This window comes from Lolium rigidum, chromosome 3 (genome assembly GCF_022539505.1).
Source record: "Lolium rigidum isolate FL_2022 chromosome 3, APGP_CSIRO_Lrig_0.1, whole genome shotgun sequence".
NCBI classification, from domain to species: domain Eukaryota; kingdom Viridiplantae; phylum Streptophyta; class Magnoliopsida; order Poales; family Poaceae; genus Lolium; species Lolium rigidum.
Window position 1 is genome coordinate 278,553,116 of NC_061510.1, and position 23,840 is coordinate 278,576,955.

Here is a 23,840-nt window from a genome sequence, read left to right on the forward strand (position 1 = left end):
TTCATAGTGAGTTATGAATTATGTATGTGCATTGAGAAATAAAATTTGAAGACCCGCAAAGCACGAGCATTTGTACTAGTAATGGTATAGATTAAGAGGAACAACTCGACGCCCCCCTTCGCCGACCGGATGGCGAGCCCGCGCCTCCTCTTCCTCCGTAGGATCCTCTACGCCGCCGCCGCCTGCTGCGCCTGTCTCCCCGCCCCCGTCTCCGCCATCCGGTGAGCGAGATCCGTTCCCCGCAACCCCCGCCTTCCCCAGTCCAGCGTCGCGTCCTGAAATGCAAATGCTCTCTTTGTCGCTCTTCGGAGCTCTAAATTGTTAATTTTTTCCGTCGGTATCGATTATCCTTGGTAGTTCTTTCGTATTTTGCCTCGGTCTGGCACGATTGGCCGCTGCCTGCCTGTTGCCGTGCGGCTTAATTTGCAGCACCGTAGATGCCATACATGTGTACATCATACGGTATACGATTTCAGTACTGTCACGAAATTTGATTATACAGGAGACTTCAATAAAATGACAAGCATTGAGCTAAATATAGGGTAACAATTCTTTTCAAATAGTGCTTCATGCCGGGTCAAAGGTTCCGTTTGCGCATTGCACCGTCCATGATCACCAGTGTTTCTCCATTCGTGTTAGCACACTCAGGTATTGCCACTAAATCTGATGACAGAACCTGATTTTGAGTCTTGTTCAGGAAGGACATTGGTTTGGCTGAACCCATTCTGTGCAGAAGAACCGTTCAGGGGCGGCATTTGATATCAGATGATAATGGTAGAAGACATGGCCTCTCGCTCTGGCCTATCCTGTCTTCTGAACTTATGCTCCCTCATAGCCTTTTCTCCTCTAATACAACACATTCTTTGTAGGTTATGTATGTTCTGCCCTTTCAGTCGATCCATGGTCTCGCTGCTGCCCAAGAACAGGAGCACGCTTTTCCTGTCAGTGAGTTTCTTACCCTCTGTTGCACAAATATCAAGAAAAGCATCGCATCGTACAAAGAGGGCAACATTGTAAATCTAACACAGTTCATGACACCATCCAGGGGCTGCAACCATGATTTACAGTGCTGCAACTCTTACGAGTATTGCGTTTCTTGCTGCTTGGATCCTTCCAGGGTAAATTCTTATTTGTAATACTTGATTTGGCATAAGAAGTTTGAATAAATGAGTCGTTTCCGAAGTCATTTACTCATCCTTGTGACAGACCAACGAAGGAGATGTGCAGAAGTTGAAGGTAGCTAAGCCAGTTACTGCTGGTAAGATGCTTGTAGTTATTGTTTGGTTTACCTTGAATACTGTAATGTGTTGGAAGGGTTTTACAGATTATTATTCTTTTAGGAACGTACACCGATATCTTCGATTTCTGCATGGGAAGATGCCGCCATAGTTCTGCAAGCGTGGTACTTGTTCCTTCTCAGGCTAATATGATTGTTTAAGGACACCTTTAACATGCATATGTGAAATAAGAAACACAGTGGTTCAGTGTATTTTCATCACCAGTGTCTTATTTTCTGGGAATCTGTCATGTTACAAATACAGCAAGTACAAGTTCAAATTATATGGTAAACAACTCTTTCTTTGAATGTAAGTTGTCCTTTGAATCTTCAGGTCCATGAAAATGCTTATGTGAGTGATTTCCATCACTGCTTCATGATGCAGCAAAATTCATCTGGTAAGCATTATATTCTTGCATCTTGGCTAAATCACCACATTCTCTAGTTATAGCATACATTCTGAACATTTCTGGTACACCTAAGCTATCTTGTTAGTGCTATCTATTATTTCCTCATGAGATTTGAATTCAACCGCCCACTAAATGTCGATAGAAGGCACGCTCCGCTTGGATCAACTTGTTGCTACATACTATTAGCCATAAGCAGTCGCTAGCCCGGTTCAGAAAGGCCAGGCCAATTCACTTCGGTTCGTGGGCTTGACTGCATATCAGCAGTCAGCAGTAGCAGTAGCCACACTGAAACCAAATATATGAGGAGATGCTGCAATTGGAAACTGTCACTAATGCTGGTGACGATAACTGTTGTGCAGTACTTCTGGATGTGAAGCTAGCAAATTTCTGAATTTATGTCAGACTCCAAAGATAAAATATTTGGACCCAGACTTAATCTCAAGATCCCAGTTTCAGTTTTAGCTTCTCTAACCATTTATAGAGAAATATTGGGAGTATAATTTTGACATCAACCAAGTAACAAGGGGTCACCACATCATGGGTGTAACTGAGCCCATAGAGAGGGAGAGAGGGAGATAGATGGAGAGAGGGAGAGAGGGAGATAGATGGAGAGAGGGAGAGAGTTCACATTTTATCTGCTTCATTGGATCAGTTCGTTAGCGCCCTATCTGTTAGTTAGATTCAATCAATTAGTTATCTTCTGTTAGAGATTTATATGCCGAGCTTGATGTGGGGTAGGGGAATTTTTTGGAGATTGAAATACATTATGGGAACCTGAGATATCCTGGTATTCGTGTGGAACTCTTATGTTTTTTGACTTGGGTGTGTGGGAGTTAACAAGAATTAGACCTCTGATAAGTTTCTTTTTAGTTTCAGGCTTAGTCTGTGCTGATCCCAGTGCTCATGTTGTGACATTATTGTTTATACATTAGAAAATGATTATGTGTAGCTATTTAACAGGGTCAACTGAATCAAACTGTGGATCAAGAGACTGTGGTTCAAGGTTGGCTGGCATTAATGTCCTTTTGGGGAGGTAAGGAACTTCAGTTTAAATTCTATATCTAGGACTGTGAATGAAGCCCATGGGAATTGCTTTATGAAATCATACTTGAAATTCAGGCAGGGGGAATCGTGTAATTCTGTGTGCGGAGCGAAAGGACAATCATGTGTTCCAAGCAAGCTTTCTGAGCTGAACAAATGTGAGATGTAAGTCTATTTAAAACATCTAAACTTTCCATAATTTACATTCTAATTTTTCAATGTAATTTATTGCTGTGTGATGACTAGTCAAGTAGCCAGTTTTATTGCGAGCACTTTAAGGAAATAATGACTTTTTTGCCCAGTTAATTGTTATGTTGAATAGTCTGCACTAGATAATTCTTTAGATGAAAGTTGACAATGAAAGATATTTCGAATTTGATACAAACAGGTATTCTAAAGTTAACACTAACAGGTATTTTAAAGTTGAGCCAATATTTACACCGGCTTTGGGCCAGCCGGTGCCAAAACTAAAGCACTGAATCATGTTTCAACATAAAATGTAGCATTACAGTGCCTATAAATAATCACTGACAGCAGTATTGTTAACCTGTAGATTCTTAAGAAAATAAATGAATTATTCTGTGCCAAATATGAGACTTTGCTTTTACCAGTTTGATTTAGGTTCTGTCAGTAAGTTAGTTTATGAATCAGAGTTATTTGGCGCTTATCATTATTCTTCCAGGATTTCCAAATATCAGTACGCTTGCTTATGGGTCTTATTTGATATTTACTTATGTTGACCTTTTTGCCTGATTAATTATCAATTTAAGAAAAATAATGAAAAATCGCTTGCTCATGTTTTATTGTTGAAACCAGTTTGCAGAAATATATGAGATGCAAAAGTGGTTGCTTTCCCAGTCTTGGACCTGACCAACCTGCTGAAGTTGTAGATGAAGCTCCAAGAAATTTGGTACGACTAGTACATATTTATGTTATTTGACCACATGAACACTGTTAAGAGGCTCTTCCGAAAAAAAAGTTTCATTACTCAGTTTTTATGCAAATACAATATTTTTTGCGTATAGTTCTGGCCATATCCCGACTCGAAAGTGTCCGTAGCTGTTCTAACCATTCCTTAAAATAGTCATTGGACATGTTAATTCAATATATTTATCTCCACAATGTTATTTCTCGGCCATCTCCATGGAAGATATGCTGGAATTGACTTGTATGCGTGTAATTTAAGAAGGCTGATATTAGCTACTCACCATTATTCTACTAACAATTCTGTGCTGATAATTAGCCCTATTATCATTTTCCCTGAGGCATTTTGATCTCAGCTAAGTGGAAGACTGATCTAAGCAAAAGGAATCAAGCATTAGCAGTTTAGTGCAATACACATGAGTTCCTGACTTACAATCTCATAGTTGTATCTTGCTATGGCTGCAGATACACTGTTTTTTTTTGGATGATCAAAATCATGGTTATCTACAAAGCTTAATCTATTTATGGGGGGAAACACGCATGGGCCACACTCACAAACTCATCTTTCTCTAGACCTGTTGGTGTTCAGATTTCAGAGGGAACCAACACATCTAGTGCCATGACCTGCAAAATGAACATACAATAACACTCAAACAGCAACACTCGCCTGCATCCATCTTTGAGCCTAAAATGAGTGGAAAACATGCGTTGTTGCCTTTGAGAAATTTCTGCCAAATGATCTGTGTTGAACTAACTAAATTTAGATTCCTAGTCATCGATTTGAAGTTTCCTGAACTATTAGGCATTTGAAGGCATACTCAAAACATTTCGGTGTTGGGCCTAGATATGATGATTCTGTTGACCCTAGAGAAGTGCAGTGTTCATTTTGGTTGCATACAAACATCAAGAGCTAAACCGATGAGGCCATATCTCGCCTACGATATATGTACACAAGTTGACCTGGTTGGGTGTTCATCCAACCTTCCATTGCCGAGAAATCGGTCAGCGGAGAAGATTTTGCTGGCTTCAGTGGGTACCAAGAATTATTCTCTCAATCTCGAAGCTCTATCAGTTCAGTGTGAGAACTTTCGCCAACCTGTCACGTGCATTGGTTGGTAAATATCAGGAAACCAGGGATAGGACACTTGCCCTTATCTACCAGCAATCAGGGCCTAATCGATGTTTGTGGTTGGAGAGGCTATTATGCTTTACTTTGTGTCTTTTGACAATCAATTCCTTAATCTTTATGGAGTACATGGTGTGGTGTCCCTTGCCTAAGAAAGTAACATCTAAGTAAAATAGAACAATCTCTAATTGAAAGAAAACTAATTAATCTCTATTTTCCTAACTATTTCTGTCTCTTTCAACTTCCTAAATAAGATCATTATCTCTTAATTTGATCGGGTGAGATTGGGACTGGCTGTACTATCCTGCGCCATTGACATAACGCCGATGACCTAAACATTTAGGTAACGCTGGTTCTGCCACATGGTGTAATCAGTTTTGAGTATTGAATCTTGGCCAGGGACCAGGGGAAAATATCTTTACCCTTGGTTTTCAATTATTCAGCTTCTTTTTGTCAAAAAGTATAATGTAGTGAACCATTCATACCTATTTCAATAGATTCCCAGAGCTGATGCTTTGCATTACTCTGTGTGTTTGTTTGGGAGGACAGTGTGTACTGGACATGACTAAGAGTTTTGGCGAATATACTTTATACATGGAACTAATTTTCGTCTGGCTGTTGTTTCAGAATCCAGGAGCATGCTTGTACATGCAGATGGATGAGCGCCTAACGTGTGATGGCTCACATCAACATACTCGAAGGCTCTGTCCTTGTGCATGAAATGGGAAAAAATAGCGGCAGTCATAAGAAAGGTAATTTTCTCTCAGATGACTCATCAGGTTTTGGAGACTCATATAATTTCGACTATATCGCCAAAATTGTTCTTGCTCACATCAATCAGTCACTTTCCAGGAAACAAGTGGATATGATCCGCTGGAAACTGATGGTTCTCTGTTATGGACAACCCTTTTCTACCTGGTGGTTTCCTCAAAATGACACGGCCATTTCCGTACTGATCTTTCCAATGGCGTATCATGGAGAAAAGCGAATATTAGTTACCTGCATCTTCCCATGGCATTTGCATGCATCAGTAGTGCCATTGCTCCACCTCCATCTGCATGCCATCCATCACAGGAAGCATAGCATCCACGCTTTCGCCATATTTATATTTTAGCTTTGTCCAGTGTAGGCTGTTTATCCTTTGCATGTGTGGACGCAAGGATAAGTGTGCAGAGCAAACAGCTTCTCAAACATTTATCTTTATAATATATCTGGTCACAAATTTCCATGCATGTTTAGTACAAAACAACCAAAACGAACTACAGAAACATGACTTCTTAAATCAACTGCACCATGACACAATCACAAACATCCATGCGCTTTGCATGCTCCTTAAAAGGAGTAGTCAGGCTTGAAGTCTGTCATAATCTTTGGCCTCACCCTCACTTTGCTATCATCCTTATTCTGCCCAGCGTTGCTGCCTGTGTCATTGTTCTCCTCTTCTGCTGCTTTCTCTTCTGGGCAGTCAAAGGCTGGGTGAGTGAATATGTTCTCCATGAGCCGTGTCCCTCTGAGGGCATTGGTGAGGGGCAGATGGCCCTCTGGCGTGTCATCGTTCAGCTCCCATATGAACTCATCAGGGAAGGCCCTGTAGTTGAACTGCTCCACTTCACTGTCCAGCTTCTTCATCCAGCCAATCTTAATGAACAAGCGGGTGTAGTCGCGCACGGACTTCTCCCAAATCCGCCGCTGCACGCTGTACCCGAACTTGCCATTGCTGTGCTCCATCCAGAGTGTGTCGATGGCGCGGAGGTCCTCCACAGAGATGAACTGGACCTCCGAGAAGAAAACATACCCTCGACGACGTGCAGGCTCGCCCGCGAGGTAGATGAGGAGCGCGCGGGTGGTCTCGTCGGCCTGGCGGTAATCTCCCTCTGCGAGCTGCTGGCCCAGGAGCTCCAGGGAGGGGGTAGGCGGCGAGGTTGTCGCGGCCGCGGAGGCGACCGGAGTTGGAGCTGCGGTGGATGCTGTGGTCACCGAGGAAGAACTGCTGGTGAAGAGCTTGAAGGAAATGCTGGTGCTGGCGTTGGTGGTGAGCTTGAGAGCTGCAGTAGGGGAGCCGTCATGGACTGTGCTGTTGAGGAAAGAATGGTGGTGCTGAAGAAGGAAGGATTGGAGAGAAGCGTTTGCCATGGCAGGCAAAGAGGGGGCTGAGGATGAACGGGAGAGGGGAGGAAAGGGAGGGAAACGATGATAAAGGAGTGGATGGGGTTTTGTGGGAGGATTGTACTTGGTGGTGTGGAGACTTGAGGGTGTTTTGTCTGTCAGTCTGTGTGCCCTTCATGTTGTGAAAATTTCTGGTTGTGGTTTTGTAAGGGTGCATCTTGGAGAGAATACAAAGGAGCTCTGTGATTGGTTGGTTCTGGGTGAGGTGAGGATACTGGCTATGGCAGGAGACTCGGGGAGAAAGGTGGCTAGGCTGTGTATGTAGAACATTCTTTTTATATTCTACTCTCTATTTTGGTCTTCGAAGAAGCTGAAATTGAACGTATTATTTGTGGTCGTATCCAGTTTCCAGTTCAGCAGCTCAGTTCTCTCTTGTTGAACTAAGAAAAAGTACTTTCAACAAGTACGAATGGGATTGGACAGCACAACCAAACCTTTTCATACTATTTTGATGTAATTAGTATTATTTTCACCCGATGGAACATATTTATAAAAATATCTCGATTTCAGGTTATTGATTTTTTAAATACGGTATATTTTCTTGAAAAACGCATCCACATGTAATTCCTTCTCGTTTTACTCTACTCTCACCGATCCATATAGAAGTATCAGAATTTTACTAATAATGTAGTACAAATTTAAACTAGAACTCTGTAATTTTTTTTTTTTGGATCGCAGGGAGTAGCTTTTATTGTTTCGTATTGATGAAATCTGTAACGTGTTGACGAGCCCGACTGATAGTACTAACCAAAAAGGTCATCCTCTTCGACTTTGTTTTTGGGTCTGTGGACATGGTGCACGTGAATACCTGCATAGAAATGGGCGAGATTGATGCTCTGGACGGCAGTCCCGACGTATGCTGTTTTGTTCGTCGTGGCGCGGGCTATTATAATAACTGACAAATTTTGCTCAATGTTTTGAAATAGCAGTTTTCCTTCCCGAGTCATGTAAAAAGTAAGAGACAAATAGGGCATCTTAAGAGCAACTCCAATAGTATAGCCAGTTGTTGGCTATAAGCAAGATGTCATGTCATCTATAGCCAATACATAGCCAACAAGTACAATAGTTGGCTATAAAGATGTACTACTTTTTCAATGGAGGACCCACCTTTTATTCACACAACTTGCCTAGGAGCACATGCTAGAGCTAGCTCTTGCATAAGAGCCCACTTAGAGCAAGTTTAATAGTGTAGCTAGCTGCTGGCTATAAGCCATGTGTCATGTCATTTGTAGCTAACATAGAGCCAACATGTATAAGAGCAAGTTTAATAGTGTAGCTAGCTGCTGGCTATAAGCCATGTGTCATGTCATTTGTAGCTAACATAGAGCCAACATGTATAATAGTGAGCTATAATCATGTCTACCTTATCAATGGATGGCCCACATTTCACTCTCACAAAGTCTTGCAGGAGCGCGTGCTTCAGAGCTGGCTCTTGCATGAGAGCCCACTCATCTTCTCTCTCCTCCTCTCTCTCCTCCAACTAAGCATGAATATATTATTTTAACCCTTATAGCCAGCTGACTAGGACTTATTATACTTGCTCTAATAGTGAGCTATAATCATGTCTACCTTATCAATGGATGGCCCACATTTCACTCTCACAAAGTGCCTAGGAGCACGTACTAGAGCTGGCTCTTGCATGAGAGCCCACTCATCTTCTCTCTCCTTCTCTCTCTCCTCCAACTAAGCATGAATATATTATTTTAACCCTTATAGCCAGCTGACTAGGACTTATTATACTTGCTCTTACATTCTCTCTCATTTTCTCTCTCCTCCAACTAGACACAAATATACTATTTTAATTCTTGTAGCCAGCAGACTAGAACTTATTGTACTTGCTCTAATAGTGAACGTGTGCTAGTAAAATCCTAGTACTTTTTTTTTGCATATATATGCTTATATTTTTTACACCATGTTTTTCATGTGTAACGTTGCAAGTAAAATCCTACTACTTTTCGTCTGTATACTACATCAAGTTTTACTAGGACAAGCTTTGTCTGGTTTTAGTGAGGGACGGCGAGGACGGCGGTGCGACTTCAGCTCGCTCTAGTGCTTGTAGTATTTTCTAGATGGTCAACAAATCTATTTGTATTTTTATTACTTTTGGAGTTCTTTGTGGTAGCGTTGATGATTATTAATAGATCCGTGAATTTATCAAGAAAAAAACTTCTATGATAAATAATCATAAATTTTTGGAGCGGGAAGGAACACAACAAATATAATGTGTGGACAATGTTGAACTGGGACAGGAGAATTCTCGTTGTTGCCACAATTTGGGAAATTATAATTTTTCATTTTGAGGCCAGGTTAGGGAACATTACAGTTTAAAATTGAGGGACTTTCTTTGAAGTGTCTAATTAGCAGTTCATTGGTTTTTTATTTGCCCCATTCTTTTTTTTTCTGGATCACTATATCTTCGTTTGTTGGGGCAAAGTGTATACTCATCGCATATACTCCCTCTGTCCAAAAATAATTATCTTAATTTTCTCGATACAGATGTATCTATAACTAAAATAAGTCTAGATACATCAAAAGTGAGACACTTATTTTTTAACGGAGGTAATAGGATTTAGTGTGCTAAGAACATCCGTTCCCCTAGTGCAGTAAGGTGTACCCCTCATCTATTTATCTCCACTTGCTTTCTCAAACATCTTTTGCCATATCCCTTAGCATGTATTTAGTGGCCGTATGGATCATTTTGACGCACATGCCGGGATCTCAACCTTATTTTCGAGAAAATATCTTTTAGCATGGACAAAGCCTTCAATATATGAAAACCTATTAAAACTGGGGTTTGATACGGTCCAATGTCCAAATCGTGGGCAAGTAAATGGTCGCACTGCACTAATATATATGTTGCATCTCGGTACGTCCTCAATGAATACATCTCTATATTATGCATCCAACCAACTACCACACATACTAACATACTCCAATAAAATGTGACAAACATCTTCAGATAATGTAAAAGTAGTCATAATGTCACAACAAGGCGTAAAAAAGGATTAAACTCATGACTAAATTTAAATTAGTTCAGAAAAAATATTGATTCCGAATAAATGTCCTCGTCAACACATACAGCTATGGGCCCATACATAGTTGAACCTTCACTCACCCGCTACAGCTGCCTTCACAACCCCCTTATTATATAATATGTGCAGAGAGGAAAATTGTTATATTCTTTCAAGAGAGGCCAAAAGGGTGTGGTAAATGCATTTCACGTGGATCGCCAAACAGAGTAGATAATATCATCTAAAAAACTGAGAAATTGCTGCTACTTTTTTTTTGAAAAAAATGATTTACATTGCTGACTGAAATGCTCAAACCTGAACATCTCTTGAGTTTTCTCCAAGGGTACATCTACTCCAGAAGGCTTGGAGATATGGGAATGGCAGACATCAAGAAACAATTGCGTGCAGTGGCTCCAGTAGTGACAACATTTTTCATAGGTCACACTCCACTTGGTAACTCGGGTGACTAGCACGCTCGACACTTTCGCGCTGTGTATTCCACCCTTAGAATTCAGCCGTTAGTTTCTCTTTAGCGCAGTTCAAAATACAGTCCAACAATCCAATGAAAAAGCGCACGTGGCTGGAATCACTAGAATTATGATTACGAGGCATGCTAATTTAGTCGTGCCATTTACAGTTTATTGTCCCAGACATGTTACTAGAATTGGTCATGTAAGTAACTGCTGCAGTATTTTTGTTGTTGTTGAGATATTGGTCATCACCAAAGAAGGAATGTTCAAATGAAAAGATGCAAGGTTATCCTTCAGAAGACAAAGCAGCGATCATGTTTGACTGCCTCAACGGTTTGACCTTCCCTGTAAAAAGGTCCAAAATGTATGGTGATGCTGCTATATTTACGATCTTAACTAATACATACCTTGTATATCCTTGATGTCACTCTCACTAGATCGAGAAAGGAAAAGCTATTATTCCTCAATTTGAAACTTGAAATTTTGATTACCTGTGAACTTTTACTGATAGTTCCATGGTGACCTCGATCTCGTTCTCCTCTGAAACAACTTCTATATTTTTTTATATCTCCCACGCCATACAATTTTTGAACTTAAAACTTTGCAATTCATTGTAACATTTGATATGAAATGTAGGAAACAATTCTTGGGATTTTTTGTTTGAGATTTTAAATATTAAAAAATTAAATTTCTCTAAAAAATTGGAACTCTTTTTCCTACATTCTAATTGCAAATCCATAATTTGTATAGTTTGTGAAATAGAAAAGACAAACCCAAAAATCTATGGGTGTGTAGTGGGCACGTTTTCACACAAAACTTTTGCCTCATAAAAACATCACTAAATAACCAAATTCTCTATAATAATCTTGGAGCTATGCCACGATATCAACAGGAAAGAGACCGATTCCTGGGACAGAGCATCTGACTCGTCCAATGCTGCTAGTGGTACTATTAAGTTGAGAAGATACATAGAAATTCATCACCTTAAAGTTTTCTAGGCAACAGTAGAAAAGAACTGCGACGGCGATCCTAGAGCAAGACATCGCCGAGCAATGAAGGTGGTGATTTCCGTTGGCCGTGGCGGCAGCCTGGCAGCCGCGGGTGATGTTTGCCAGCGATTTGAGCGATGATGGCAGCAGGGGAGATGTGAGCGGGAAAAAAAGGCGCTGCTGGAGGTTAGGAGGATTTCTAGCCCTGTCCGGCGGTTTGAGTCTTTGAGGTGCTAGCTAGGTGCAGCTCAACAATCAGCAAGGTGAATGTTCTCCCAAATCTTAATGGAGGTTACCTTGTATGCGCCCGAGTCAGCGGTTCACGAAAAAGGCTTAGCGAGAGGTTACCTTGAAATTTGACTTTGACTAATCTCAGAACACGAATTAATAAAAAAGGGGGAGTAACATAGATTAATAACATGCCCATTTTACTACTTTATGTTTACTTTTCACTATTACTAGCCTTATGCGTTTAGTTAGTTGTCAGTCCAAGGAAAATAATAACATAGCGAAAATTGCTAAGTTCACAAGTGGTATAATGTGACAAACATCTTCGGATAAGGTAAAACAAGTCACATAAGTGATCAAACTCACGGTTAAGTTGAAGGGACTTTAAAATGATATTTGATGCAAAATAAATATTCTAACCAGATTCAACTTTTGTTTACACTCATTTGCATGTACAACTATGGACCCACATTTTGTTGAAGCTTTACTCACCCACCGTGGTCCCCTCCGATAACCCACAACCCCCTTATATAATATGTTGCAGAAAGATAAAATTGATGTATTCTTTGAAGAGATGCCGACAAGAGTAATTTCGTCTATTTGGAAGAAAAATCGGGTAACATTGCTAGCTGATTTTTTCAAACCGAAGCATCTTGTGGGTTTACTCCAAGTGTGTAGCACAATATATTTAGAAGACTTGGAAATATGGGAATGGCAGACATGAGGAAACAACTGCGTACGTACGTGTGCAGTGGCTCCGTTAGTGATTACGCCTGGTATCCGTCTCACTCCACCTGGTGACACTCAGATGGCTAATGAGCAAGAGGCGCTCGCACATGGCATTTAGCTCTTCCCAATTAATTAACTGGCAGTTTCTCTTTAGCGTTGCTAAAAAGAAGTCTAATAATCCAGTGGAAAGTACTGTAGTATAATTTTGTTGTCAAGAGGCGCTCAGGCTATCAAAGTGGCCCTATAATTTTGTTGTCCAAAGCAAGGTAGCAGTATTGGTCATGGAAGCAACTACTGTAGTAGTATGTATTTTTTTGTCATCATCCATGAAGGAATGTTCAAATAAAGTAAGGAAATCTACGTATACTACAAATACAAAAGATCGACCATGTTTGACTATGTGAATGTTTTGGTCTTTGGTGTAAAAAAAGTTCAAAGACGCAATCCCTCTATCCATGAATATGTGTTTTTTTCTTTTTTGAAATCAAACTTTATCAAATTTGACTAATTTTGTGGAAAAAAGAGGTAACATGTGTGACATCAAATTATTATATTATGAAACTATCTTTGAAGATGAATCTATTGATATTAATTTAATATCATAAATGTTACTACTATTTTATAAAAAAGGTTGGCCATAATTTAAAAACTTAATCTTAGAACAAAAGCTAAATGCACATTTACTAGTGAAGAGGGTGTATGCCCCCCCCCCCCCGCCAGCGCTCCCTCCACAGTGACTGCACCCTCCTCCATGGCGATCCATGGCGGTTCCCTGTAGTATGCATGAAGGATGGATCGCGAAGCTCTCTCCTCATCGCTGGACTTCTCCCATGGGCTATCTCTATCTCGCAAGGTCCGTTCAATCTTCTCAACCTCGGTTCACCCTTGTTCTGAACCTAGTTTCCATCTTCTGGTTTCATTTGGTCATGCTAAGTTTCGTCTAGATTTGGACAATGTTGGAGTTGTACTCCACTCTTGCCTTGGTTGTGATGGAGCTAGTCTCCACGTCCCCCATCTTCGTGATTGAGTGTTCAAATTCTCGGAGATCTCTAAGGCAGTTGGTTTCTTTATTTACAATCCTAGATCCTTTGATTTCCCATCGTTTGCATGCTATTTTCATCTATGGGGCTCCGGTGGTGCTAATTGGATGTATGAGTAGTCCTCTTGGCCCTTCGAGCAATCTAAAGAATGGCACATTGTCCCTTGTCGGAATCCGCCTCTCACCAGTGCGAACACTCTGTTCCGATCACTGCTAGCCTCTCCTTCGCTGACATGGCCAGATCGTCAACTCCCGTTCCATGTTGTCCGGATTGCATGTAGTTCTAAGGCAAGGTTCTATTCGATCAGATCCAAAAAGGCTGTGTTGGCTTCTCAGTTAAGAAGAAGCAGTAAGCGGAGCTAAGAAGACACGAAAAGCCAGATATCGACCGAGTCCAGGGTGAAGCATCTAAGTTAGGATCTTACCTTTTCTTGTATCGTGGCCAGGTAGTTATTTTGACCCAGCAAAACTGCAAATCCCAAGTTCGTTGTCGATCGTGCTACCACTATGGAGATATCCAAAAAAAAATCTATCTTGGGAGAGAAAACAACGTCGATCTTTCGCATTAAACACAAACCACATGGGCAGGACATGCCTTTATCCTCTGTTTTGACCCATGTTGTTCCAAGTCCCAAACCTAATCCATCGGGTGCTTCACCAACTTTGGCCTTGGCCTGCTCCCATCCCACCACCGACACCGTCTTGGCGAACTACCCCTGTGATCCGTACCCCCACCTTCCAACCGGAGTTGCCATTGTCCAACGCCATGTCCACCACCACCACCGATCTTTCCATGTGCTCAATGACACCCCTCTACTGAACTACGACGAATGGGCTATCGTCATCCTGGAACCCGAAGACTGACACTGGTTTTGGGAAATTATGACCAGATTGGGGAATATTAACGGAATTTGAAATTCTAGAGACTTTCTTTGAAGTGTCTAATTAGCAGTTTATTGGTTTTTCATTTACCTCATTCTTTTTTCTAGGTCCGATATCTTCACTCGGTGGGGAAAAGTCTGTACTCATCACATATCGGATTCAGTGTGGGAGCCAGGATTTGAGTATGAGGTGGGTGGTGGGGTGGGGGGGGGGAGAAAATTTTCTTGTGGCACAGTTCTCTTCGTGCCAGGTATTTGTCAAGGAAGGTTTACAATTTTTGGCGGTGTTTCCCTCTTTATACTTCAGCATTAAGTAATTGATATAAAGACACTCAATTACTAATGAATGTAGAATTATATAATGATCGGTTAAATAGTATTAAGGCTTAACTTACCGGTTATAGCTATGCACATGTGTAGTATGATTATAAAGCCCAACGTAGCTAATGGACCATCTTCCGAGCTCCGAATTCAAAACCCATGGCCGGGGTGGAGGCGTAGATCTCTTTCCGGCGGCGCCATGGATGGAGTAAAGATGTTGGGCTGGCGGGTGGCGGTGGTGGTGATCCCAGATATCGATCTGCATGTCTTCCAGGCTGCCCACCTGCCCCCCACCCCCGCCCCGATCTCGATATTCGCTGCTCGTTGGGCCGGTTCCGGTGGAGGATCGACCTTGCACTGTCGTCTCCTTTCCCTACTGGCCTTGCCTATGGGTTGCTAGTATGGTTTGGAGCGGCGGCTTGCAGGTTTCCGGTGGGTCGCATGGGGGCCACTCGATCGGCATGAATAAAGGTGGTGGTCCTTGGATCTCTCTCGCGCCAAGACGAAGATCTTCCTTATGCATGTCCATCTGGATTTGGCTGGATGTTGAGTTTTGGAAGGCTCCATTGGCAAATATAACAGTGCTCATGCCTGGAGTTTGCTGGTTTGGGAGGTATTCGGTCGTGCACATTCATGCTTTTATTTCGACCGTTTGGTTCTGGAGGCAGCGATGCGAAGCTCTGTTCTGTGTTGCCTTCAGATGACATTGTGGTCCATGGTGTATCAGAGACGGAGAATTTCTTGAAGGCCGGATTGGAGGACTAGCACCGGAGGATCAAGTCGTGGTGTTGTTGAGGGATTTGCTTGGTATTTTGGGTTGGGTCTCGTAATAGCAGTATGCAAGTGGGGGCAACATCACATGTGAAGTTTGGAGACGTCGCTTGTCTTGGTGGTGTTTGTACTGTTGTTGCTAGGGCTAAAGTACCGTAGCGGGGCTTCTTTTTCTTAGTTTTATTTTTTGATTGTGTGCATCCATGCTACCATCAGGGTACTGCGTTGTTGTAGAGACTGGGTGTAATTGGTGTCTATCGATATTGATATATTCACTTTATCGAAAAAATAGACTAGTACCCGCTAGATCCGTTGAGGGGGCAAACCACTAGGGGCCCTTGGCTCCTCCTCACTTTCTCAAGCATCTTTAGCCATAGTCTTTAGCATGGACAGAGTGTTCATATGAACACTTATTAAGTTTGTGTTCGATGCGTTCCAATGTCCAATCATGGGCACCCACCGCACCGTTATATATGTTGAGTCTTGTATACGTCTTTAAGGGGTACATGACTGAATTATATGCATCCAGTCAACTGCCACACGTAATAACATATGAGTTCAACTTATCAGTCCGAGGAAAATAATAATACTAATAGAAAAAGTTCACATCTAACAATGAAATGCGACAAATTTCTTCAAATAAGGTAAAAATAGTCCCAATGTCACACCAAGAAGTAAAAATTGATTAAACCCATGATTAAATTTAAACTATTTCAGAAAGATTGTTGATACTGAATAAATGTTCTCACCAAACTCAGCTTTAAATTACGCTCGTCAACACATACGGCTATGAACCCATACATAGGTGAACCTTCACTCATCCGTCGCCGGGCTGCCTTCACAACCCCCCTATATAATATGTGCGGAAAGAAAAATTGTTATATTCATTCAAGAGAGGCCAACAGGGTGTGGCGAGCGTAGTTTTTGTGGATCGACAGATGGGAGACGGTAGACTAGATAGTGTCCTGTGAAAGAAAAGAGTAATTGCTGCTATTTTGTGGAAAAAAAACTAGTCACGTTGCTGACTGAATTTTTCAGATTTGAACATATCGTGGGTTTTCTCCAACCGAATAAAATGATAGATGTCCAGAAGAGTTGGAGATATACTCTATATGGAAATGGGAGACATCAAGAAATAACAGCATGCAGTGACTGCAGTAGTGACGCCACTCTGAAGCAGTCCAGTTGGTGACTCTGATGACTGATGCGCCGGTGGATGTTGCCCTTTGTATTCCACCGCTAGAAGTCAGCCGTTAGTTTCTCTTTAGCGCAGTTCAAAAACCAGTCCAACAACCAAATGTTAAAGGACACGAGGCTGGAATCACGGGAAATACGAATACATAGTAGTAAAATATACTATTATGCAAGGATTTCAAGGTAAGTGGTGCTAGGAAATTAAATGCGCAGTAGTCACTGCATAACATGAATGCATGTATGGAATCACTCGCAAATGAACCTAGTATTGCCCACATATGTTAAAGCATCTCCAGAGCCCGTAAAAACGCGAACTGAAAAAGGCGAGTTCAGTTCACCGAGCTCGCGTATTCGGATCGTAAAATGGCTGGCGCAGAACAGAGCCCGTAAACCAAAACTGTAACGGGCTCTGTTCTCGGCATCCGAACCCGTAAAAACAGGATTTATGAATTTTTTTTTTGCATATGATCGATCAAACGTCACAATAAAATGCAAACAATTCATGCATAGTTCATAGTGCGGACATCAAATGATACAATCAAATGACATAGTTCATAGTTCCCCATCTCCTCTCACCGCTGACATCAAACCAAGGTAGGCCCGCCGTCAGCACCATCGGCACCACCTCCTGGAGTCGCATCGGCAGCAGTTGCCTTTTGATGAGCTGCTCTTCCTCTTGCCGTGATCTCCGCCGAGGCCTCCTTCCACCACTCCCTCGTCCCTTCATCTTCCACTTCGTCCCCTTCGTCCCCTTCTTCCCCTTCTTCCACCTCGTCCCCGGAGCCGAACAGAGGGAGTGAGTTAATGTCCACCTCCTCCAACATCTCCATGTAGGAGGCGTTCTCGTTCCTAATCGGACGAGGCCTCAGTATCTACTCGCAATGGAAAAAACGGAGGAAGAGTTCATGTGTACCTTGTTGGCCCCTCGTCGAGCACGTCGTGGGCGACGTTCGCGGTTGCTTCCTCCGGCGGCAGCGGCGGCGTTGGCGTTGGCGTGGAGGGGACCGGACGCGGGGTGCCACGGCTTGTCGCAGCCTTCACTTTCGTCCTTTTGGGACCCGTACTCTTCGGTCTCGCACGGGGTGCCTTCGGCTTCGTTGCCACCACCGAGACATCACCGGTGGACGCGGCGGCAGCGGATTGCCGTTCCCGTGCACCGCCGCTTCACCCGCTCGTCGCCGAGACCGTCGTTGCTTCCTCCGCGGGGGTCGCAGGGATGGTAGGGGTCGCCGGGGTGGTTGATGGAGCGGCGGAAGCTCCGGCGACCACGGGAGAGGGTGGCGGTGCCTGCGAGGTACCAACGGCGGCCGGCGGGGTCGATTCGAGACTCATTGGGGAGAAATCGGAGGGTGGCGGCGTAGAGGAAGGTGAGGGCGCACAGATCGGCGGCAGCGGTTGGGAGGAGCTGAAAGTTCCCTCGCGCGCAAACTAGGGATTGTGTTTGGGCTGCGTTCGGTTCGCTCCATCGGCCCCTACAATACAGGTTGATGGAGCGAACCGAACGTAGCCCGAAAAAATATTTTCAGTTTTTGGCTCGTTTACGGTCGGGGCGCCCTTTTTCGATCCGATCCCGTAAACTGGCGGTTATTATTCGGTTTTAGACCTTTTACGCGGGCTCTGCTAGAGATGCTCTTAGCTTGTCATTGCTCTATATGCCATGTTGCCCCCAGGCACCATTCTGTGCCTAGCTGCCCTTCAAATTTATCATTTTCTTGTGAAGTCTCTAGTCAACATGATCTGGACACAAATGAGAGGCCCAATACTGAATATCTAGGATCTTCCCCGCAAGAATATATATTTAGGAGCTAGCAGCTAACAATTGCTGCTAGGCAGGGTAACATTGAAATTTTACAGGGCATTTTTAATCATTTGAAAATATACGATGTGTTGTGACAGAGGAATGCTGTCAGTGCAGCATACTTAAAAGAACTGGAGAGAGAGAGAGTAATGTGTAATGTCAGTTGCCTGAAAGGCGTTCTTTAATAATGAGAAAGGACAACCAGGTGTTGATGATGCAAACACCGGAATTTTATCTCATTAGAAAATTGGTGAATATATTACCAGGATCATCTCACCAAGTGGGTAAAATTTGCACTCACTGAGCTGTTTAGTGTACATCTGAAATGTATCTAACGTTGTATATGATGCCTCCCATAGGGGGCCTCACAGCGATCCTTGCACGTGAACCGTCGGATGGATCTTGCGGCGCATCCCGGCCGTCCATTTTTTTTCGCTGCATCATATAAAAGGGCACCCCCAGTGGAAACCCTAGCCGCCACAGACACGGGCCAACGCGGGGCGGATCCGCAACGACCGGAGGCGGCGGTGGCGGCGGCGACCCGAGGCGCCGCGCGCGGCCAGAGATGGGCCGGCGCTAGGCCGATCCGCGGCGGCGATGCCCGGAGGCGACGGTCGCGGGGCGCGGCCGTGCGGCCAGAGACGGGCCGGCGCTAGGCCGATCCGCGGCGGCGACGCCCGGAGGCGACGGTCCCGTCACTCCTCCTCCTCCTCCCCCAATCCCATCGCTCCTCCCTTGTCGGTCCCCACGTCGTTCTCCTCTCCGCCTCCTTGGACAACCACCGGCCGGCAGGAGCTGCGCACCGCTAGCACATGCAAGAGGGGCTGCTGGAGCTCCGCCCTCGACGGCGATGGCGGACCGCCGCCCACTCCGCTGCCCCTCTCTCCACCTATTGTCGCTCCGCTCGCTCCTCCGGCCGCCCTTCGGCCGTCGCCGTCGCCAGATATTCCTACAGGTTCTTCCCCATCTCTCTTGCCTCTGACTACTTTCCTATCTTTTCCTCTCATGGGATCCCCATATTCCTACAGCCACCGAGAGGGTACCACTGATCATCAAAGAACGATTTGGTGCAGGTCAGCTCCTTTACATTTCTTCTCTTCTTTCTTTCCCTCTCTATTTTTTATTTCCGGACATTGGTTTCCATATGGGACAGCAACGTATTGTTTAGTTGAAATCTCCGGGGGCTGTTTTGGACTCAGCTGTGATTATTTCAATCCTATGTACTCTTGTTTTATTGCGGTGTTGATAAGAAAAGCTGGACCGAGTGAGGATGCAAATCCATGTGATGAGGACTGATGATTGCGGAACATCGGCATTGTGTCCATAGGTCTCGGTGGACGGGCCTCGCTGGTTTCGTTAAGGAGAGCTGACAAGAAGAAGGTTGCGACATGTTTTTTTATCTGCATTTATGTAGCACAGGTGTGAGTCTCTGCTTTATCTTTAATTTGTTCATTCTTTGGGATGGATTCTAAAACTACATCACCTTCTAGATTGGAAGTTCATTGTTTGTAGGTTACAATATACAGAAATAGAAATAGCTTTTCGAGACAGTATCATTTTGTAATGTATAATGGGAGTAGTTAGTTTGGTGTGGCGAAGTAATCATTGTAAGAATCAAAATTCCATGTTATTCATGTATTATTCCTTTTGAGCAGTCACTGATCCTCTCCCTGATCGCCTTTTTTTACATCTCTTTACCAGGTAGGAGGACAGTGGAATCAGCGCGAGCTGCTGTGTTTGGGGCCTCTGATGTGCTGCCGCCGCCCGTAGTCAACTTGCTGCTGAAAGCCAATGCCCAAAAAGGTACTTTTATGAATCCCATTCCTTCCTCTCCTCATAGATTATTGCTGCGTGCGACACACTGCTGATATTTGAGGTATGAATGCTTAATTATGGATTTCTGGTTTGGGTGATCTGTTAATGGCCATTGGTACTTCTGTAGGTAAGTTTGGCTAAATCAGGTTGGGTTCAACAATTAATACACATCACCTCCAGCCTGTATTGCTCTAACTAAATATGTTATTTTTCGTTTGCCAGTGTGTTCACCTGTGTAAGAGAAACTCTTTGAGCAGTTCCATATACATATGGTATGTCTTTGGACGAGAATTGATGGTGATGATTTATTTGAAATAAAAAACTTCAAGATGAAATTAAGTATATATGCAGCTAAATTTTGCTTTCATGATCTTATTGTGTCCTCTATGATTTAGGTTTCCTACTGCAGCTACACCTTGCTACACCTTGCACAATACAAAATAATATATAGATGCTATGCTTCTTTGCTTTATTTGAGACTGAAGCTAAACTATACCTATATCCTCTTAAGTTGTATGAACTGTATTATTTACTCACCTTGGTCAATTTAATTCTAGCGTTTTTAGAAGGAGAAGGATCATCTAAAAAATGGATGTACTAAAGTGGATTCCGTGGTTCAGCAAAGCTGATGCCCTTGCTGGATATGCATTCATTGATGGATCTTACATGATGTCCTGGCTAGATAGCTGAGATTGATTGTGCTTGAAGTGAAGGTAAAAGAAGTAGAAAATCAAGTGATTTGTGAATTGTCAGGTTATGGTTTAGGAAAACCATTGTATTGTAAAAAGTGCTATGTATGCCAAGCCTTTTTTGTTGCCGTCCAATCTTAGTATGTCAAAAACTATAAGTGCATAGATTTCAGCTCAGATTATGTTGAGGCGTCATTGTATTGTAAAAAGTGCTATGTATACCAAGTCTTTTTTTTGTTGCTGTCCAATCTTAGTCCAATCTTAGTACGTCAAAAACTATAAGTGCGTAGATTTCAGCTCAGTTTATGTTGAGGCGTCACAGCACACATTAGTTTTTGTTCTAAATTGCATTATCACTATTTACATTGCATGTCAAACAAGGCGCAGCTAATTTTTGCTTAAACATGAGCATATACTCAACTTGCTACATTCAAATGATGATCTATATATTTTTGTGTAAGAATTCATGTGCTACTTTTTTCTTGCAGAGTGATGCCTTGAAGCTAGATGTTATCTGGTCTACATCTATTTTCCAGATTATCCCAAGCTATTGCTTTTATCCTCGAACTTGACTTAGCATTAATTCAGTTGGAAGAACAAAATGGCCAGGGACAAACAATATAAAGGTATTTATTTTTCTTTTTCCACACTTAACTATTTTTAGCTACAATTGTTTGTTTTCAAAGGGGACATTTATGCTTCAGTGCAAAGCGTATGTTATGAAAAGATTATTTTTCCTTGCCTCTTTTGACTTTGCTCTTTAAGTTTTAGTTAACTCTTGCTGCTTCTAACGAGTGATATGCAACCTTCCTTATGAAATTATGTCTTAATTCCTTGAGGGTGTTCGTTCTTCCTCTATTTGTGTGGCCGTGGATAACTCAGATCAAGCAACATTTCAATTTGAGGTTTCAGCACCATATACAGCTTCTTGTCGTCCACTTCTGATGAAAGGTTTACATCATCCTATAATATGAATGAAACCCAAAATGAGATCACTTAGAGTTAGCACATCTGGCTGGAGAACACATTAACACACTACAATAACTGAAGCAAGAAATGCAACTTGGCATGAAATGTTTCAGCAAGAAGTTCATCAAGTGTCTCTGGTAGTTGGCCACGAACTTTGCATTGCCTTCTTCGGTGGACCCATAACATGGAGCTTATCCTCTTTTAGTCGCCGTTGATGATCACTAGCTGCCATAGTACGTCCGAGCTCCACACATAGTAGCAGATGTCACGGGCCATCCTATGGAAGGCAGCACACCGGGGGAAGATGGCCCGGCTCATCGCAAGTGGCCTCAACGAGGTCTGGGTGTGCAAGTCGTGCGATGCCCCGGAAGCAGAGTCGACTGAGACAAGCGGACCTCGTGACCATGGATGTCCACCTGTCCCCTTGGCCGTGTCCAACTCGGCTACAGGAGGGAAAGACACCGTCATCCGGTCGCCGAAGACGACCACTGTTGTCCCAAGCATAGCCGGCACGGCTGCGGGCGTCATCCGGGATGGAGTTGTGGATCTCCAAATGATAATGGACTGTATGGGGCGGCGGAGTATCTGGGTCACCAAGCGTGCATCATCTTTACTGCCTATAATGAAGACAATTTACTTCATCATATTCTAATGCATAAATAAATTTCTCTCGATAAAATGGTGTATATTCTATTATATCGGTTCTTTAGAGTGTATTAACAATTAACATACTAATATCGGTTCTTCCATATTTGTGTACTGCTTTGCTCCACTCTCTCCATAAATACACGGTTTATCTTAGCAAAATTACACGGGTTCACATATTTAGAGATGGATAGGCATTCAACCATTGTGTCGCTCATTTGACAAAATTTTCCATCTTTTTTTATTTAGTATAAGTATTTTTACATCGTTTCTAGAGGCTTCTCATTTTCTACACCATGTGTATGTCAGTGTTTTGTTTTTACAATTTGAATATTAATGGAGATCTTGCACTGCTTCGGTATGTTAGTGTTTTCTTTTCAGTTATATTTTATTTGCCGAGCACCGACTAAGTTATTTCCTTTCCAAAATAATAAGTAAGGTCGTCTTATTGCCTACATGGTGTTTGGTTCTTCTCCTTGGTCCAGGTTACATTGTGCTTTCTTAGGCTGACTAAAATTCTGGAAAACTAGAGTGTATAATCTACAGAACCTGTCTCTCTAAGAGGACCAAGGTAAGTGTTATTTACACACATGGTACCATTTCACACATTGTAAGAAGCATAAATCAGTTTCAATGATAATTCATGACTATTTTATAACTTCTTTGGCAGCTTCCCGAACAATAGCGGCTATCCTTTTGATGATAACACAAGGAGAGATAAGGTACGAGTACAGCGCAACCACGTTGATGGGTTTCAGTTCCGTCTCAAGAATGGGCTAATGAGCATGGAGATTGGTCATACGGACAGTGTGAGTGTCCTGCCCATGCTAAATTTTACTGAATTTGAAGAACATCGGGTAATTTGTCATGTTTGATATGCTAATAAGGGTATTGGTACCTCCCAGATTTCCTTAATTGTGATGCATGAAGGAAAAATGCCAAAGTTTCTTGGGGGACCATGAGCTGAACTAACATGTATGACAAATACATGTAAAACTAGGTGTCATACCTGATTCCACGCGACCTGGTGGTGCAGTAGAGAGAACAAAAATATGGCGCCAAAGCTTGGAAGGAGCAGGCAAGCACGGAGAAACGCGGCTACATCCTAGCACCCAAGGCGGAGCTGCATAAATGCAGCTTCGTTCCGGGCTAGGCGTGGATGAGCGCAATAATACCGGCGGACGATGTGACCCGGGCTTCGAATACTACGGTTCGCGATGGTGTCAAGTGCCGGGTCACGGAGGCGCTGCGCCTGTGCGGGATGGAAGCCGCGAAAGAACGCACGAAAATGAGTGATGTGTACCTCAGGCTGTGTCGCCCTCGGGACGAATAAAATCATGACTACAAT

The 23,840-nt window shown here is 43.0% G+C and overlaps 2 protein-coding genes and 1 long non-coding RNA gene across 3 annotated transcripts; 2 read left to right on the forward strand and 1 right to left on the reverse strand.

The window, feature by feature from the left end:
• The first annotated feature begins 119 nt into the window (after positions 1–119).
• LOC124703467 lies at positions 120–6,005 on the forward strand. The gene is made up of 12 exons (XM_047235680.1): positions 120–221; positions 698–774; positions 870–945; positions 1,046–1,118; positions 1,207–1,258; positions 1,341–1,402; positions 1,611–1,674; positions 2,647–2,719; positions 2,806–2,892; positions 3,544–3,637; positions 5,405–5,529; positions 5,630–6,005. The coding sequence occupies exons 1-11, from the start codon at positions 130–132 to the stop codon at positions 5,495–5,497; spliced, it is 843 nt and encodes a 280-aa protein (XP_047091636.1). The 5' UTR covers positions 120–129; the 3' UTR covers positions 5,498–5,529; positions 5,630–6,005.
• On the reverse strand, positions 5,961–7,045 carry LOC124703469 (tetrapyrrole-binding protein, chloroplastic-like). The gene has a single exon (XM_047235681.1). The coding sequence runs from the start codon at positions 6,908–6,910 to the stop codon at positions 6,110–6,112; it is 801 nt and encodes a 266-aa protein (XP_047091637.1). The 5' UTR covers positions 6,911–7,045; the 3' UTR covers positions 5,961–6,109.
• Positions 7,046–19,709: 12,664 nt separating this feature from the next.
• Positions 19,710–22,030, forward strand: LOC124699566. The gene is made up of 4 exons (XR_007001433.1): positions 19,710–19,793; positions 20,076–20,177; positions 20,747–20,902; positions 21,367–22,030. It is a non-coding gene; the product is annotated as an uncharacterized LOC124699566 (long non-coding RNA).
• The last annotated feature ends 1,810 nt before the right edge of the window (positions 22,031–23,840 follow it).

What these genes read in the sequence shown, in the direction of transcription:
- LOC124703467 (XM_047235680.1), top strand. Translation starts at nt 130, where the DNA reads ATGGCGAGCCCGCGCCTCCTCTTCCTCCGTAGGATCCTCTACGCCGCC. An exon ending in AGCTAAGCCAGTTACTGCTG is followed by an intron (nt 1,259 to 1,340) that starts GTAAGATGCTTG and finishes TTATTCTTTTAG; the next exon opens with GAACGTACACCGATATCTTC. An exon ending in GATGCAGCAAAATTCATCTG is followed by an intron (nt 1,675 to 2,646) that starts GTAAGCATTATA and finishes GCTATTTAACAG; the next exon opens with GGTCAACTGAATCAAACTGT.
- LOC124703469 (XM_047235681.1), bottom strand. Translation starts at nt 6,910, where the DNA reads ATGGCAAACGCTTCTCTCCAATCCTTCCTTCTTCAGCACCACCATTCT.